The following is a 13,688-nucleotide window of genomic DNA, read 5'->3' as shown; positions in this document are numbered from 1 at the left end:
CCTGTGGCTTCAGCTTGCAGGGAACTCTAGGCTTCTAACAACTAGAGGTGTTGATTTCTGGATAGGTGGAAGTGAGGTTAGAACTGAATTGTTCTGTTGTTTAACGCCTATTTTTAAATCACTGCTCAAGTGGGCCGTTCCATTTTTCAAATGGGACTGAGGGGAAAGACGACTGGTCAAGGGTACAGAGCTTTAAAGTGGCCAGATCCAGGATGCCCAGTTCTGTGCTCTTCGGTGCCCCCTTCTACTAGTGGCAGTCTGGCTGCTTCATTTTATCATGAATGGAGGGTGAGCCCAGTTTGTTTATGGAAGGAGCTGAGGTAGGTACCAGGAGGGCTTCCAAAATCCTCCAGGCAGTCCCAGACCCACCTCTTTTTCAGCATCTTCCGAAAGTCCATCAGCTCTTTCCTGAGGTCTAGAAAATAAGAAATAAGTCTTGAATCCCAGGTAGTGTCTGAAGCAAGGCTATATGGTTCAGGGCTGATCCAAATTTTTATTTTTCTATAAACCACGGTGTGCGTGGTTATAACAGATGGGGAGTAACATGCAAAGGCCACAGAGAGGTGTTCTGACCAATCTACATACCCTCCTGAGGTTCCTTTTGCCTTTTTCGGTTCTTCCGAAAACCCACTGGACCATCCAAGGAGGAGAGGAGAGAGGTGGTGTGCACAGACAGGGAGAGAAGCAAGACACTTGGATGGTCCCTCTGGGAAATAGGCCAAGTCCCAGAACCCTGGCCTCCCATCTGTTCTATCATTTAAGGCACATCAAACATCCCAGCAAAAGTGAGAGATGAGGATGAGGCTCTTCCATGAGCTTTGATACCTCAAAGCTCTGCCATGAACATCATTGCACGAAGGGGACACTCACTCACATGTCTGCAGGGAAGTGGCAGGGATAAGGGAATTGGCCATTGAAAACCACAGCAAGCTCAAGGGCATCCAAAGAGCATCTGAGAGTTGCCAGTTCAAATGATGGGACCTGAACTGCCAAATACATCAGACTCTGCTTTTTGACTTTTCCCTCAGTCATTCATAATCCTCTTCTGCATCATCTGCTTCCACTGGAGAGTCTAGGGAAACTCAGTACACACTTTCCTCTTGCGAATAACAGCTATCATGTGGCATAGTTCTAACCAATGACCTATACAAAAAAGCTTCCGTTTATTGACTTTTGAGCTTTTGCTTCCTTGATAAGAGAGGCAGGTGTGTGCTTGGACCTCTCCTTTCCCTCTCTTCTTGCTCGTGTTTGGATCAAGTTTGGATCTGCAGTGACCAGTCAGCCTGCTAAGGAAGAGCTTGCTCTCCTGTGACAGCCAGAGCTGTAGAATGAGCCCTGGACTTCAACCTCAGAACTCCTTACTGTGTGAAGCAATCCTATATCTTTATTTCTTGGACTTCTCTTAGGATTTTTCTGGTACTTAGAGACTAGATAAATGTCAGCTTACTTGAGAGACTAGGTTTGCTTCCTCAAGAGGTATCAACCTTCCAATTATTACAAACCAAAATGTAAAGATCTTCAAACAAAACAAAAGCAAAAAATGTCTGAGATAGGATTTAGTCTTTGTATTGACTACTTGTCCCCTCTGGTGTAGACCTATTCAAAATATCTGTTGTAGTGGGAAAACTGAGACCCAGGAGGGAAAAGAAAGTGACTTAGCAGGAGCTGCAGGACTAGAAACCAACACCTGGAGCCTGGCCCCATCCAGAGCAACTGCCACCGGGTATGGCTGAAGGTGTGTCTTGTTAGACAAAATCAGTGCTACTGGATGAGCCAGGACTCCTGCATTGGAGAAACAGCAGCACAGCTTCTGGGTCCTCCCTCTCCTCCCACCACCCTGTGGTTCCTCTGAGAGTATTCTCTGGAGAAAACCGATGCCCTGCTCACTGATGGGCTCGTGGGAAAAGCCCACCTTCGATGACGGTGAGCCTCACTGAGCACGTGGCTTCTCCGTAGGCATTCACCGCAGTACAGAGGTACAGATCCGAGTCCTCTCCTGTCAGCTTGTTGATCTGTGGAGAGGCCAAGGGCAGGGGAACAGGGCTAACACTCCCTCCATGCACTACCCACAGATGTATGCTGGAAGTATGAAGATGTACAGACATGGGCTCTTTCCCCAGGAAGCTCACAGTCTTTATCACAAGAAGCAGACACCAGAACAAATGGAAAGAGCAGATGTCCTCGCCATTGGAGGCAATCTGTGTCGCAGAAAGAGCTTGCTCTGGGGGGTCAGATGAACCTGGCACTGGAGACCATCTCTGCCATGCATTGCTAGCTATGGGACCTTGGGCAAGTTACCTGACATCTATGAATTTTAATTTCTTAGCTTGTAAGATGGGGATAATAATATCTCAAAAACAGTGAATGATCAGGATTAACTCATGTCCTCTGTGATAGATGTTTGGTCCAGGGCCTGAGGCTTGTGAGTGCTCCATGGCTAGTGTCTACAATGTTACTAATATTAACCCATGTTAGTGTCTACAATGTTACTAATATTAACCCTAATTGATTGACAGGCTGAATACCGCTTGTCTAGTGACAGGATAGACACATTCCAGTACACCTTCTATAAGCTGAAAATATTATCAATTGAAAATGTATTTAGTACAGCTAACCTATCAAATTTTGTCCTAGCCTTGACTGACTTAATGTTAGTACTTCTATGAGCCTGCTGTTGGGCAAGATGATTAAGCCATTTTTATAAAAGGGGGTTAAATGGCTCATGTAATTCGGTGAACACATATGCTATTGAATACCGTTATCCTCTGACTGATGGAGGCTGCAGGTTGCTGCCATTGCCCAAAGTAAGTGACTTGAACATAGATATTTATAACTCACGAAAAGATCAAACTGAAAAATTAAAACCTCAGTGTGTGGTTTCTGCTTAATGCACATTGCTTTTCCACTAACATAGCAGCAAAGAATGCAAGTGAACCTATGGTAAGTGAAAGGCTGTCTGAGCTCACTTTAAAGTGGGACTCTGGTTAGAAAATTTATATGAACTTTTAATCTTTATAACTCTTTAGAGTATTGCTGTAATTATGTTATTCCATAGGTGAGGAAATACAGGCAGAAAGAGGCAAGTAACCAGCTTTCCAAAGCTAAGATGATAGGCCTGGGATTGTGACCCAGCAGTGGTTTCAGCAAACCTGCCAGGGCATCACCTGGCTCAGAAGACCTTGAACTGTGGGTTGAAGTTGAATAGACCCAACTGTGGAACCATCCCTTCCTCCCCTGGAACTGGATGCCCTTAAGGTCTAAGGAACTGTGGAAGCTCATGGACTCTAGACTAACAACTTGGGAACCTTCATGGAATGGAACTAGGCCCTCTGAATGTGGGTGACAGCTATGTGACTTGATCTGTTGGGGAAGGTGTCCTGGCAATGGGACCAAGACTTATCCTGGGTACATGAACTGGCTTTTTGGAGCCCATTCCCTATGGAGAGATACCTTGCTCTGCCTGATACAGCAGGGAGAGGCTTGGTCCTGCCTCAACTTGGTATCCTAGGCTTTGTTAACTCCCCAAGGGAGGCCTTACTCCCTCTGAAGAATATATGGGGACGGGATGGGGGAGGGGCAGGAGAAGAGAAGGGAGGGGAACTGTGGTTGGTGTATAAAATGAAAAAAAAAATTAAATGAAAGAGAAAAGAACTTAAGGCACTAAGAAGAGACCCATGACCCCTGGGTAGCAATGGCTGCAGCACTCACCTGCAGCACATGCTCCATGCTGTCAGGAGCAGAGGTGATCTGGTACTTGCTGGACTTGCTGAGGTCTCCTTTGGTGCTCTGCCAGTGCACTTCAGGTCTGGGCTCCCCACAGACCACTGCACGAAAGATGGCATTTTTCCCTATGGCAGGAAGAAGCAGTTTGGGGGTAGAGTGGCAATAGATGTTATTTAGATTTACACTGACATCTTCCTCCCTGTTGTAGGCACCCCAGTTCTCTATTCCAAAAGAAGTACCCAACTTTGATCCCCTTGACTTGGGACTCATAATGTCAAGCAGAAGTTTCCAGGTACCCAGAGGTAGTGCTAGCTTGACATCCACCATGCAGAGGCCTGGTGTCCCCAAGAGAAAGATGTGTCTGTGTGGTCTGTGGTTGGGGAGGTAAGCAGCTGGAGCGGGAGATGGATTTCTTTGAAAGTAGGTATGTCAGGCTAAGGACTTTCCTAAACCAAGGAAGTGTGTGAGAATTTGTGAGTTTGGTTCCTCCCATCTAAGAGGATGGGCAAGACAGACTTGGAAAGCCTTGGTTGGTACTCAAAGGAGTTGGTCCCAAGACATAGGACTCCAGCCTCAGAAAAGACCCATAGTTCCATGCAGGGCAAGATGCCTTCACCATCACAGTCCGACCACCTCCTGCCAGGGAAATCTCAGCAGAAGAATCTGAAGGCCCCAGGGCCCTCCCTTGTGTCTTATGACCTTGTTTCAGTTGGAGAAAAGTAAAATACCATACCATTATTTTTCTTATACCAGAATGTTAACTGAAATTTATGGCAGGGTTCATTGCCAGGAAAGGAACTCCACATCTCTGGGTGCTCCTGTGTGTGGCCTTTTAAAATGGCACACTGGGGGCTGGAGAGATGGCTCAGAGGTTAAGAGCACCGACTGCTCTTCCAAGGGTCCACATGGTGGTTCACAACCATCCATTATGAGATCTGGTGCCCTCTCCTGGTGTGCAGATATACATGGAAGCAGAATGTTGTGTACATAATAAATAAATAAAATCTTTAAAATATAAAATAAAATGGCACACCTGAGCCTAGTCTGTGAGCCACTAGATAGGTGATTCTTTAGGGCAAGGTTGGAAGAAAAGGTGTGTGTGTGTGTGTGTGTGTGTGTGTGTGTGTGTGTGTGTGTGTGTGTGAGAGAGAGAGAGAGAGAGAGAGAGAGAGAGAGAGAGAGAGAGAGGTTACATATCTTCCTTGTTCACGCTCCATTTTTTAAATGTTTTTCCTTCACTCCTATGTGCATGGGTGTTTTGCCTTCATGTATGTCTGAGCAACACTTGTGCATGATACCCTCAGAGGCCAGAAAAGGGCACCGGATGCCCTGGAACTGGAGTTAAGCTATGAGCTGCCATGTGGGTGCTGAAAATCAGTCCTTAGCCCTCCAAGAGTAGCTGATAGTCTTAACCGCTGAGCCATCTCTCCAGCCTTCCCACCTAATTTTTTGCTACAGGGTTTCAAGACCTGAAACTCATCAGTTGGCCAGACTAGCTGTCCAACAAGTCCCTGGAACCCTGCTAATTCTTCCTCCCCAATGTGGGAATTATAGGCACACTTCTGTGTACCCTGTGTCCAGCTTTATTTTTAAATCCATACAAGTTTTCTCTGTGTAACTGCCTCCAGGCTCACTTTGTAGACAGGCTGGTCTCGAACTTCCAGAGATCTGCCTGCCTCTGCCTCTCAAGTGCTGAGACTAAAGGCATGTGCCACCACCCAGTTCAGTGTCCATTTTTTTATGTGGGTACTAGGGATCCAAATTTAGGTCCTCATGCTTTCATAGCACTTTGCTGGCAGCCATCCTCCCCACACTGGCAAGGAAATGTTTAAATAGCCTCTTCCTGTGGAAGATTTGAGGCAGAGAGAGGAGAGAAAAGAACCTGGGATCCTGCCTCCCTGTTTAGCATCGGTAAGCATTTGTTGTTCTGCTACCTAGTGTTAACTTTCTTCATTCCCTTTCCCCATAGTATCCTCAGGCTCCTGTCCCTCCCAAAGATCCAGGCAGACAGACATCATCTGAATATAGGTAATGGACATAGGAATAGAAAGGTTAGGTGGCCAAGCTTTCTGAGGAGTGGGAGAGCAGGAGCCATGACTCCCTTGGCACTATCCACTAGGGTCTTACCCTCCGGTAGAGCCTGGGTGACAGGCTTCTGCTTGAAATCTGGTGTGCTGCAGCCTTCCGGGATCTCGTCCACCAGCTGCCAGATGCTCACTCCAGGGATGGAGGACTTCTTAGTGGGCTTTCCTGGAGAGCATAGGAGGAGTCTTGATCTTCCTCCCATTCAATCAAGGAACCAGGGCAGGCTTGTCCCGCCCACCTGCTCTCTGTAAAGGATGCCTTTAAGCTTTCTAGTGGGGATCTGGTGGTTCTTCTCTGGCTGTGTGCCCTCAGAAGACTCTGGGTGTGTCACTAGAGAAAACCCAGTTAAGGAGGGCAGGAAAGGGCCCCTCTTTAGGAAGCAGAAGTTCAATCCATGTGGAGGCTCAGTCGAGCAGAGCAAACTTCAAAGTCCTCAGTGAAAGAGAAGAGATGATGTCTTCCCAAAGACCTCTGGGCTCCATCTCCTCCCTGCCATCTATCCACATAAGGAACAACAGAGGGGTGGAGGGGCAGCTAGCTGTCTTACCTGCCATAGTTCCAGTTTCTTCTTGCTCCTCTGAGGGTGGAAACTGGTCTCCTGAGGTTGGCAGATGAATTGCCTATCAGAGGCCCGGGTTAATGTCAGCCCACCTCTCCCACACCACCAGGGATACAAGCCAGGATCTAAGATGGATGCTGGGGGCAAGTGATGATCCTGTCTAACCTCCCCCAAATGAAACTGATTTGTTTCCTGCCATTCCCTAGAGCAGCTTCACTAGACCAATTTCCAAGGGAAATTTCCAGGGAAGAAGGAGGTGCTGCCCTGTTCCTGAGGAAAGAAAACCATGGTGTCAGGACTGTATACTGTACTGACGACCTGGTCTCCTAGTGACCCAAGCCCTTCACCATTCAGAGGATAAAACCAAACTCATAAAAGGAGACTTGTGCAGCAGCAGTGACCTCTCAACTTTGGAATGCAAACTCCCCAGCAATCTTTTGGATTTTCTACTGGAGCCTGGGAACCTTCTGCCTCCATCTTAAGGTCTCAAGGTTTGTGGGGATAAGACCCTAATTCAGTGCCTCTGAAGCTCTTCTCTCCCCAAACCAATGAGATCACCAGAAATCCACCCTCCTCCCCCTGAACTACAATGTCAGATGAACAGGAGGAGTGTGTCCCCTTCTTCCAAGTACTCCCACCATCCTCTCCCCTTAACTTCCTTTCACTGCACCCAAATGGTATTGCTCACAGGAGAAAGAGTAGGACTGGCTCTGGGAAAGGATGGGAACTGTGAATGAGTTAAAGGCAGACTTGCAAGAATCTTCCAGCAAGCCTACTACCTGAGAGGTTGATGTATGGCCAAGTGGTTCTGTTTGGGGGGACTGTACTTCCTGTACTTCCCAAAGAACCCAGCCATCAATATAGAACCACACATTCTGATATGGTTTCTTGCATGACTGCCCACTCACTGGCATTTCTGGCCCCCTCTACAGCCTAGTCATGCCCCCCTGTGTGCAGAAATGCCACAGTGTGCCAAACGCATTCTGGAGAGGTCATAAGCACCACAGGAGCTATAGCTGCTGTGCTCAAAGAAGTCACAAGGGTGGACAGGAGAGAGGACAACTTGGACAATCAGGCTCAGCTGGCTACACTAGTATGGGGAGGTATCCCAAGATTTCCATCCCTCTCTCCCTCAGGTCAATATCTGATAAAGGGAAGCCCTGGCGCCCAGCCACACTAGAAGTCGAGTTTGACACGGCATAGTCACCATCCTTATCACTGTCACCATTAGCTCTAGTAGATTGTGTGGCTATTTGTCACATGTCACGAATAATTCAGATACCAGCCCCTTACCTTTGCTTCCTGCAGATCCAGCTAAGAAGCAAAGAAATAGGAGCCTCAGGTGTTCAAGGATCCAGTGCCATGCGACTTCAGGAATAATCTAGAAGAAAAACAAACTCAATGACTAATGAGTGAGAGGTGTGTTTGGCTAGAGAACAGATGAATGTAGATTTATTTAGAGGGGATGGGAAATGGGATTAATTCTTTCCTTCATGATTTATTTCCACATTTGGGGAGACTCCCTACTGTTATCAACAAATGTACTGATTTCAGCCTATCCCAACCAGACACTCAGTTCGGGACCAGGCTGCGTCTCCCTTAACTCTTCCCAGGACCTATAGTTCTTGCCTGCTGCCCGAGACCCTGTTCTATTCTGCCAGCCTAGGTCCCTGCTACCTCCAACTTCTCAACAGAAAGGAAGAACCAAATAGGGTTCCTTTCAACTACTTTGGCCTTGAGCTTGCTACTCTGAACTGCTAGTAAGATTTTTAACTTAGTTGTCATATTACATTCTCTACCAGGCAGTGCCTGGGAAATCGAGCCAGGGCAGAACCACTCAGACATAACTCGATGAAATTCCCTCCTCCAGGGATACCTGGGTTCCCTAAGAGGTGTTAGAAATGGGCCCCCAGCCTGTGGTCAGCCAGCCAGTTATCCGTGGGGCTCGTCTGATGACTACACAGAAAAGCCAGATCACAGCCCAGCATCTCCCACCGTGCCCTTCCCAGACCAGGCGGACAGTCAGGTACAGGTACACAGTGCACACTCACCTGAATGGCCCACCAGCCTCCAGCCTCCTCACACTCCTTCCTCCCTCTTTCCAGCTGCTGCCGGCTGCCAGGGACTTTGAGCTGTCTGGCTGTCTGGCTGTTTGGCGGTGGACGGGCAGAGCAGGAACAGATGTAGGTCACAGCAAGCGCCTTGCTTACTCTCTCTGCCCCTCCCACTCACGCCATCTCCTCCTCCTCTAGCCCAGGCTTGGCAGGGCAAGGCCCCCAGGCCTAAAGGACCAGCTTAGGAGGAGGCCAGAGATGGAAGGGTCCTGTGGCATCTACTGGTCCAGCTGATGTTTTGCAGAATCGTAAGCTCTTCACCAGATCAGCCAGGGGTACATTTGCTCCACGATGCCTCATGTGTCTGATCCCTTTGAGTGGGGGCGTTTTGATCATGCTCAGCCTCCAATTTTCAGTTAAGCCCATCCCATGGGACCCTTGACACAGTAAGTCACACTGATACATAAAGCCACTGTCTTTTTGATATTTGTATCTCATAGTGGTACCAAACAGTCAACAAACTTTGAGAGTGAGTCACAAGACCCAGAGAGACTGAAGCATGGAACCCAAAGGCTAAGCTCCAGGCTCGGGTACTGTTAGGCCCTGGGTATACAAGTTGAAGCAAACATCGGGCCTTCCCCTCACGAAGGCTACTAGGACAGAAAGATGTTGACCAGCCAGTTACAGACTGTGAATGGTCTCTGGAGAGCAAGCCTGAGGGAGAAAGCTAGAAAAGGGCAGCTGCAGCTGAGTTTGGACAGGTAAGGTCTGTAGGATTCTGCCTTCTCTGGAAAAGTCTGTTGAGTGATGACAGAATCCAACTTGACTATTAAAAGTGTTTACCCTGACTACATGGAGGAGGAACTGGAGGAATATGGAAGATAGATGCAGAGTCTAGTTCCCAGAAAGGCAGTCCTGGAGTCTCCAAGCATTCCAGCTTATGGTAGAAGCTGCAAGAGAGACTCTGAACATGGCCCACTAGGAAATGGTTAGTACTTCAGATGTCTCTGCTGTCCTTAAGGAGATGATGCCCTCTTCTCTGAGGCCTAGGTATGGCCATGAGTTAGAGGAGCCATGTGAAGAGTGTTTCTGCTCTATGCACTGTGGCACACTGAGATTCTTCTCATTGCAGTAAGTAGGGAAGTTTGGGTCTCCAAGAAACAACAAAGTCAAGTCATTCCCCTGATGTCATAGTCTATTCTCAAATATGATACTCAGTAACATTTAGTAAGCCATGTGAAAGTGAGAACCTCCAGCAGTGCAAGACATTGATAGTTTTCCTGTTGCTGGCAGCCAGGAAGGAAAAGATGTGGTACCCAGCCCCTCCTGGGACTCACCCAGTCATCATCATTCAAGACAACAGATCTAGTGCTATGACCTTTTTTTTCCCAGTGACTTTTCTATATACAAATGTCAGTGGTGACATTCCCCCACTACCTTGTTGGTGGCACACAGTCTGCTAGACTTTTCTTTTTTGGTATAAAACCCAGTCTTTGCCTTCATTGACTAGAGAATGAGACCAAGGGGTTGTATGTGCTCTCCACTCTTCCTCCATGCTAAAGCTCTCCTGTCTCCACAAGAGAGAAACTCATATGGCAAGCAACAAGAGGCCCAGGCGCCATGAAGGTTCCCCTCTGAGTCTCTCTGGGTCCCTCCACACAGCATAGAATTGATGATAGGATCTCTCACATGCCAGTAACATCCAATAGTCCTGTGATTTTTCTGGGTGAGCTCCATAGACTTGAAAAGCAGGTAATTCCATGTAACTTGATTCATGGGTTACCATTGCTCCATACTGCAGTGTAAAATATCTTTGCTCAGCTGTATGAGCCAACCAAGGATGCTCTACATCCTCTTCTCAACTCTGTGGAGAAGGGTTTTAAAAGCAAAGTTCTAATTAAAGGCCTGGAAGCACATACTGCATGTCACAATCATGCACACACACACACACACACACACACACACACACACACACACACACACACACCGAGGTAGGTGGGAGGGGCTGGGTTCTCATGAGAAGTAGAAAACCATGTGTGTTCCCTGTGTAGATGACATCAATAGATGGGCCCACAGTGTGGCCTGAGCTCATTCACAAGACTCCGCTGACCACAGGCTTCATCCAACAAGTCTGAATTGTGAGGGCTGATGAGGACAACATCTTCCTCTGTGCCTCAACACTTGTCCTCCCTGGGTCATTGTTGGGGATGCTACCACTTCCCTAGAACCATCCACTTTTCCTGGTCTCCCAGCTCCATCTAGGGGCATCGTACCTCCCTGTCACAGTCCACCCCATGGGCCATCATCAGCCTATGTCTTTCTCATCTAACCTCAGTGTAGTGAATCCCATGTGGCCTCAAAGGAAGAAAGACCTTGGAGACCCCAATGTCACTTTCATACTTGCAAAGCTGCTTTCAGCCTTGGAGAAACTGGAAAGGCCTTGCCAAGCAAGCCCAGCTGGTCCACGGCTGCAAATGGGGACTCTCTACCCTCCTAAAAAGGAGAGGCTTGGTCAGAGTCCCTGCTCTAGTTTGTAGGAGGGGTAAAGCCACTATAGGTTCAGTTTATTAGATCAATGGAGATTCTCACTGAAGATCAAAGCTGGACAGGTCCTCAAAGGGCATCTAACAACAATAAAAGGACAATATCTGACCTTCATAGGACTCTTGCTGCATGCCAGACTGTTTTTTGAGTCTTTAAATATATTATCTAGGGGCTGGAGAAATGGTCTCAGTGGTTAAGAGTGCTTGCTGCTGTTAAAGAGGATCAGAGTCAAATCCCATCACCCACACTGGTGGATCACAATTGCCTGGAACTTCAACTCTAAGGAATCTAATGCCCTTTTCTGGCCTCTGTGGTCAACCCCTCCTAGACACACACACACACACACACACACACACACACACACACACACACACACACAGATACATAACACATAAACACGAATAAAGTCTTTAAAAATCATATTAACTAACTTAATCCTTCACAAAAAAATTCTTAAAGTAAAATCATTTCTAGCCCCATTTCACAGAAGGGGAAACTAAGACACAAAGGTCGCACAGCTAGTGAGTGGGTCTGGACCTCAGTCAAACTGCACTCTTGGGTGGTATTCTGCAGATCCAATGCAATGCAACTCCCTCCTTTTCTGAGTCAGGTACCAAGTACTGGCAGGGAGAAGTGCAAAGCAGCCAGGTTCAAGTCCCTGGTGGGGAGAAACACCAAGCATCAAGTCACTCTGGAAACCTGCTCCCTCCATCTCCATCAGGCTGATGAGGTGACCGGCCCCCTTCTGCTGCACAGGACACTAGCCAGTTCTGCTGGATACTATTGCTGATGTTGTACAGTTGGTCATTATGAGACCCTGCCTTTTGCTATAAAACCACAGTATACTGCAGTACTTACTATGTCACTGAGCGTATGTGACGTATGTGACATTCACTACACTGGTTACTTCATGTGGTTCACATGAAATAGAAATGTATTATCTCCAGTCTACAGAGAAGGGAGCATTGAGGGTGAGTGACTAAACCATGTCCCTACTATCACACAGCTAGGAACATGAGTTAGGCAACTAGATTCCTCTACTTTTGAAAAGCTGAAGAGAAGATAAAGGGATTCCATTTTGCTGCCCCCATGGCTGTATTTGTCTCTGGTAGTGAACCTGTCATTAAAGAAGTCTACTAAACTAGACTAGAAATGCAGCTCCATGGTGAAGAGTTTGCCTAGCATGTATAGGGCCCTGGGTTCCATCCTCAGTAAAAAACAAAGGGGCAGAGACTACACCAGGAACTATCAGTACTCAGAAGGACCCGGTTACTTTGATTTCTAAGCCTTCTTTACAAATGGACAATAACCATAAGTATTTCCATTTAGCCAATGGATACTTTTAACTCACAAGTGAAGAACACCTTACCATGTAATTGTACCATTTGTGGATTGTGACAGCATTTTTTTTTTTTTGGTAGTTAATTATTGGCTCCCATTTGGTGGGGTGATCCAGGGATGCTGGCGACAGGTGGAAGTGAACATCCTCTCCTTCCACTTCTGTCAGTGGCTTCTCTAAAGCTATGGGAATAACTCACTGAAGATGGTGAGGGGAAGGGAGTCCTGTGGGACACACCCACTTCAGCATCAAAAGAGGCTTCACCTGGACAGGAGGTAGGAGGGCGGGTCTCCAGGGGTCCTGGGCAGGAGGCAAATTTCCCTTCTCTATGCCCAAACTATGAGCACAGGTCCAGTTCACTATGACCATCATACAAGAGCAACAAGCCTATGGGGTAGATGCCCTTGGACCATCTTTCCCCAGAACTGTAACAAGGGTGGAACCCACTCTGACCTCATGTCAACCATGCAACTTTCTCATGACAACCGCATAGCTGTCACTTGTGGCAGCATCAGCCCAGGCTCCCAAAATCCTTGCCCAAGTTTTAGCTAAGTCATACCCTAACCAAAACCAAAACCCCAAACCACTTTTCCTGGTGGAGAAGACTAGGTCTCTCCAACGAACTTGGGATGCTGGGTAAGAAGCAGTGAACCCATTTGAAGGAACTGGGAGATCCTAAAGTGAACCCGGAGGCAGATAAGAGTGGGGGATCCAGTTACTGGGCATAGTGGCGCCGCCTTTAGTTCCAGCATGCAGGAGGCAGAGGCAGGTGGGCCTCTGTGAGTTTGAGGCCAGCCTGGTCTACAAAGGAGTTCCAAGACAGTCCGAGCTAGTGAGACACTGCCTCAAAAATAAATAGATAAATAGATAGACAAATAAATAAAAGCAAAAGGAGTGGGGGAGCTAGGAACTTTAATCCCTGGGACTGGCCCAGCAGACTAGCTTGACTGAGACTATTAGAAACACACTCTGTCTGGGGTAGGCTTGCAGTGGAATCTCTTCCTGGCTCTCCCACCCACACAAGGAGCCTGTGTACAACTAATATAAGTTTTTTTATAGCCTTTTTAAAAGCCTTTCTGCCCACTGACACCCCCTCACCTGACTTATTCTCCAACTCAACAAGCTGACCTCTCTCCTGACTTCATTCTCCCTCCTGTCTGAAATGCTAACTGTCCTCACCCTGTGATCCCCGTATTCAGTGTCATTTCCACGTGACAGCATTCAGTCACTTCAGCTTCATGTCTCAGGACTCTCCTAGAGGCATGCTATGTCTCCCTCGGTCCTGGGAATCTTCAAGGGACGGAAAATACCTCTTCTTCCTTGACATTTTTCCCTAGGACAAGACTCTACCCCCAGGACATCTTCACTTACAGAGCCTTTCCGT

General features: G+C 47.5%; 1 protein-coding gene across 1 annotated transcript in view; it reads right to left on the bottom strand.

The window, feature by feature from the left end:
• Igfn1 (immunoglobulin like and fibronectin type III domain containing 1) overlaps positions 1–8,604 on the bottom strand; it is a 59,465-nt gene extending 50,861 nt beyond the window's left edge. The window contains exons 1-9 of the mRNA XM_035445829.1: positions 8,600–8,604; positions 8,419–8,515; positions 7,661–7,681; positions 6,356–6,428; positions 5,851–5,973; positions 3,709–3,848; positions 1,913–2,012; positions 586–630; positions 370–415 (exon numbers count right to left, since the gene is read on the bottom strand). Coding sequence (XP_035301720.1) covers positions 370–415; positions 586–630; positions 1,913–2,012; positions 3,709–3,848; positions 5,851–5,973; positions 6,356–6,428; positions 7,661–7,681; positions 8,419–8,515; positions 8,600–8,604 — 650 coding nt within the window. The remainder of the gene's footprint in view (positions 1–369; positions 416–585; positions 631–1,912; positions 2,013–3,708; positions 3,849–5,850; positions 5,974–6,355; positions 6,429–7,660; positions 7,682–8,418; positions 8,516–8,599) is intronic.
• Between the last annotated feature and the right edge of the window lie 5,084 nt (positions 8,605–13,688).

Source organism: Cricetulus griseus, chromosome 5 (assembly GCF_003668045.3).
Source record: "Cricetulus griseus strain 17A/GY chromosome 5, alternate assembly CriGri-PICRH-1.0, whole genome shotgun sequence".
Taxonomy (NCBI): domain Eukaryota; kingdom Metazoa; phylum Chordata; class Mammalia; order Rodentia; family Cricetidae; genus Cricetulus; species Cricetulus griseus.
Note: the sequence above shows the minus strand (reverse complement) of the source record. Positions and strands in the feature narration are given on the sequence as shown.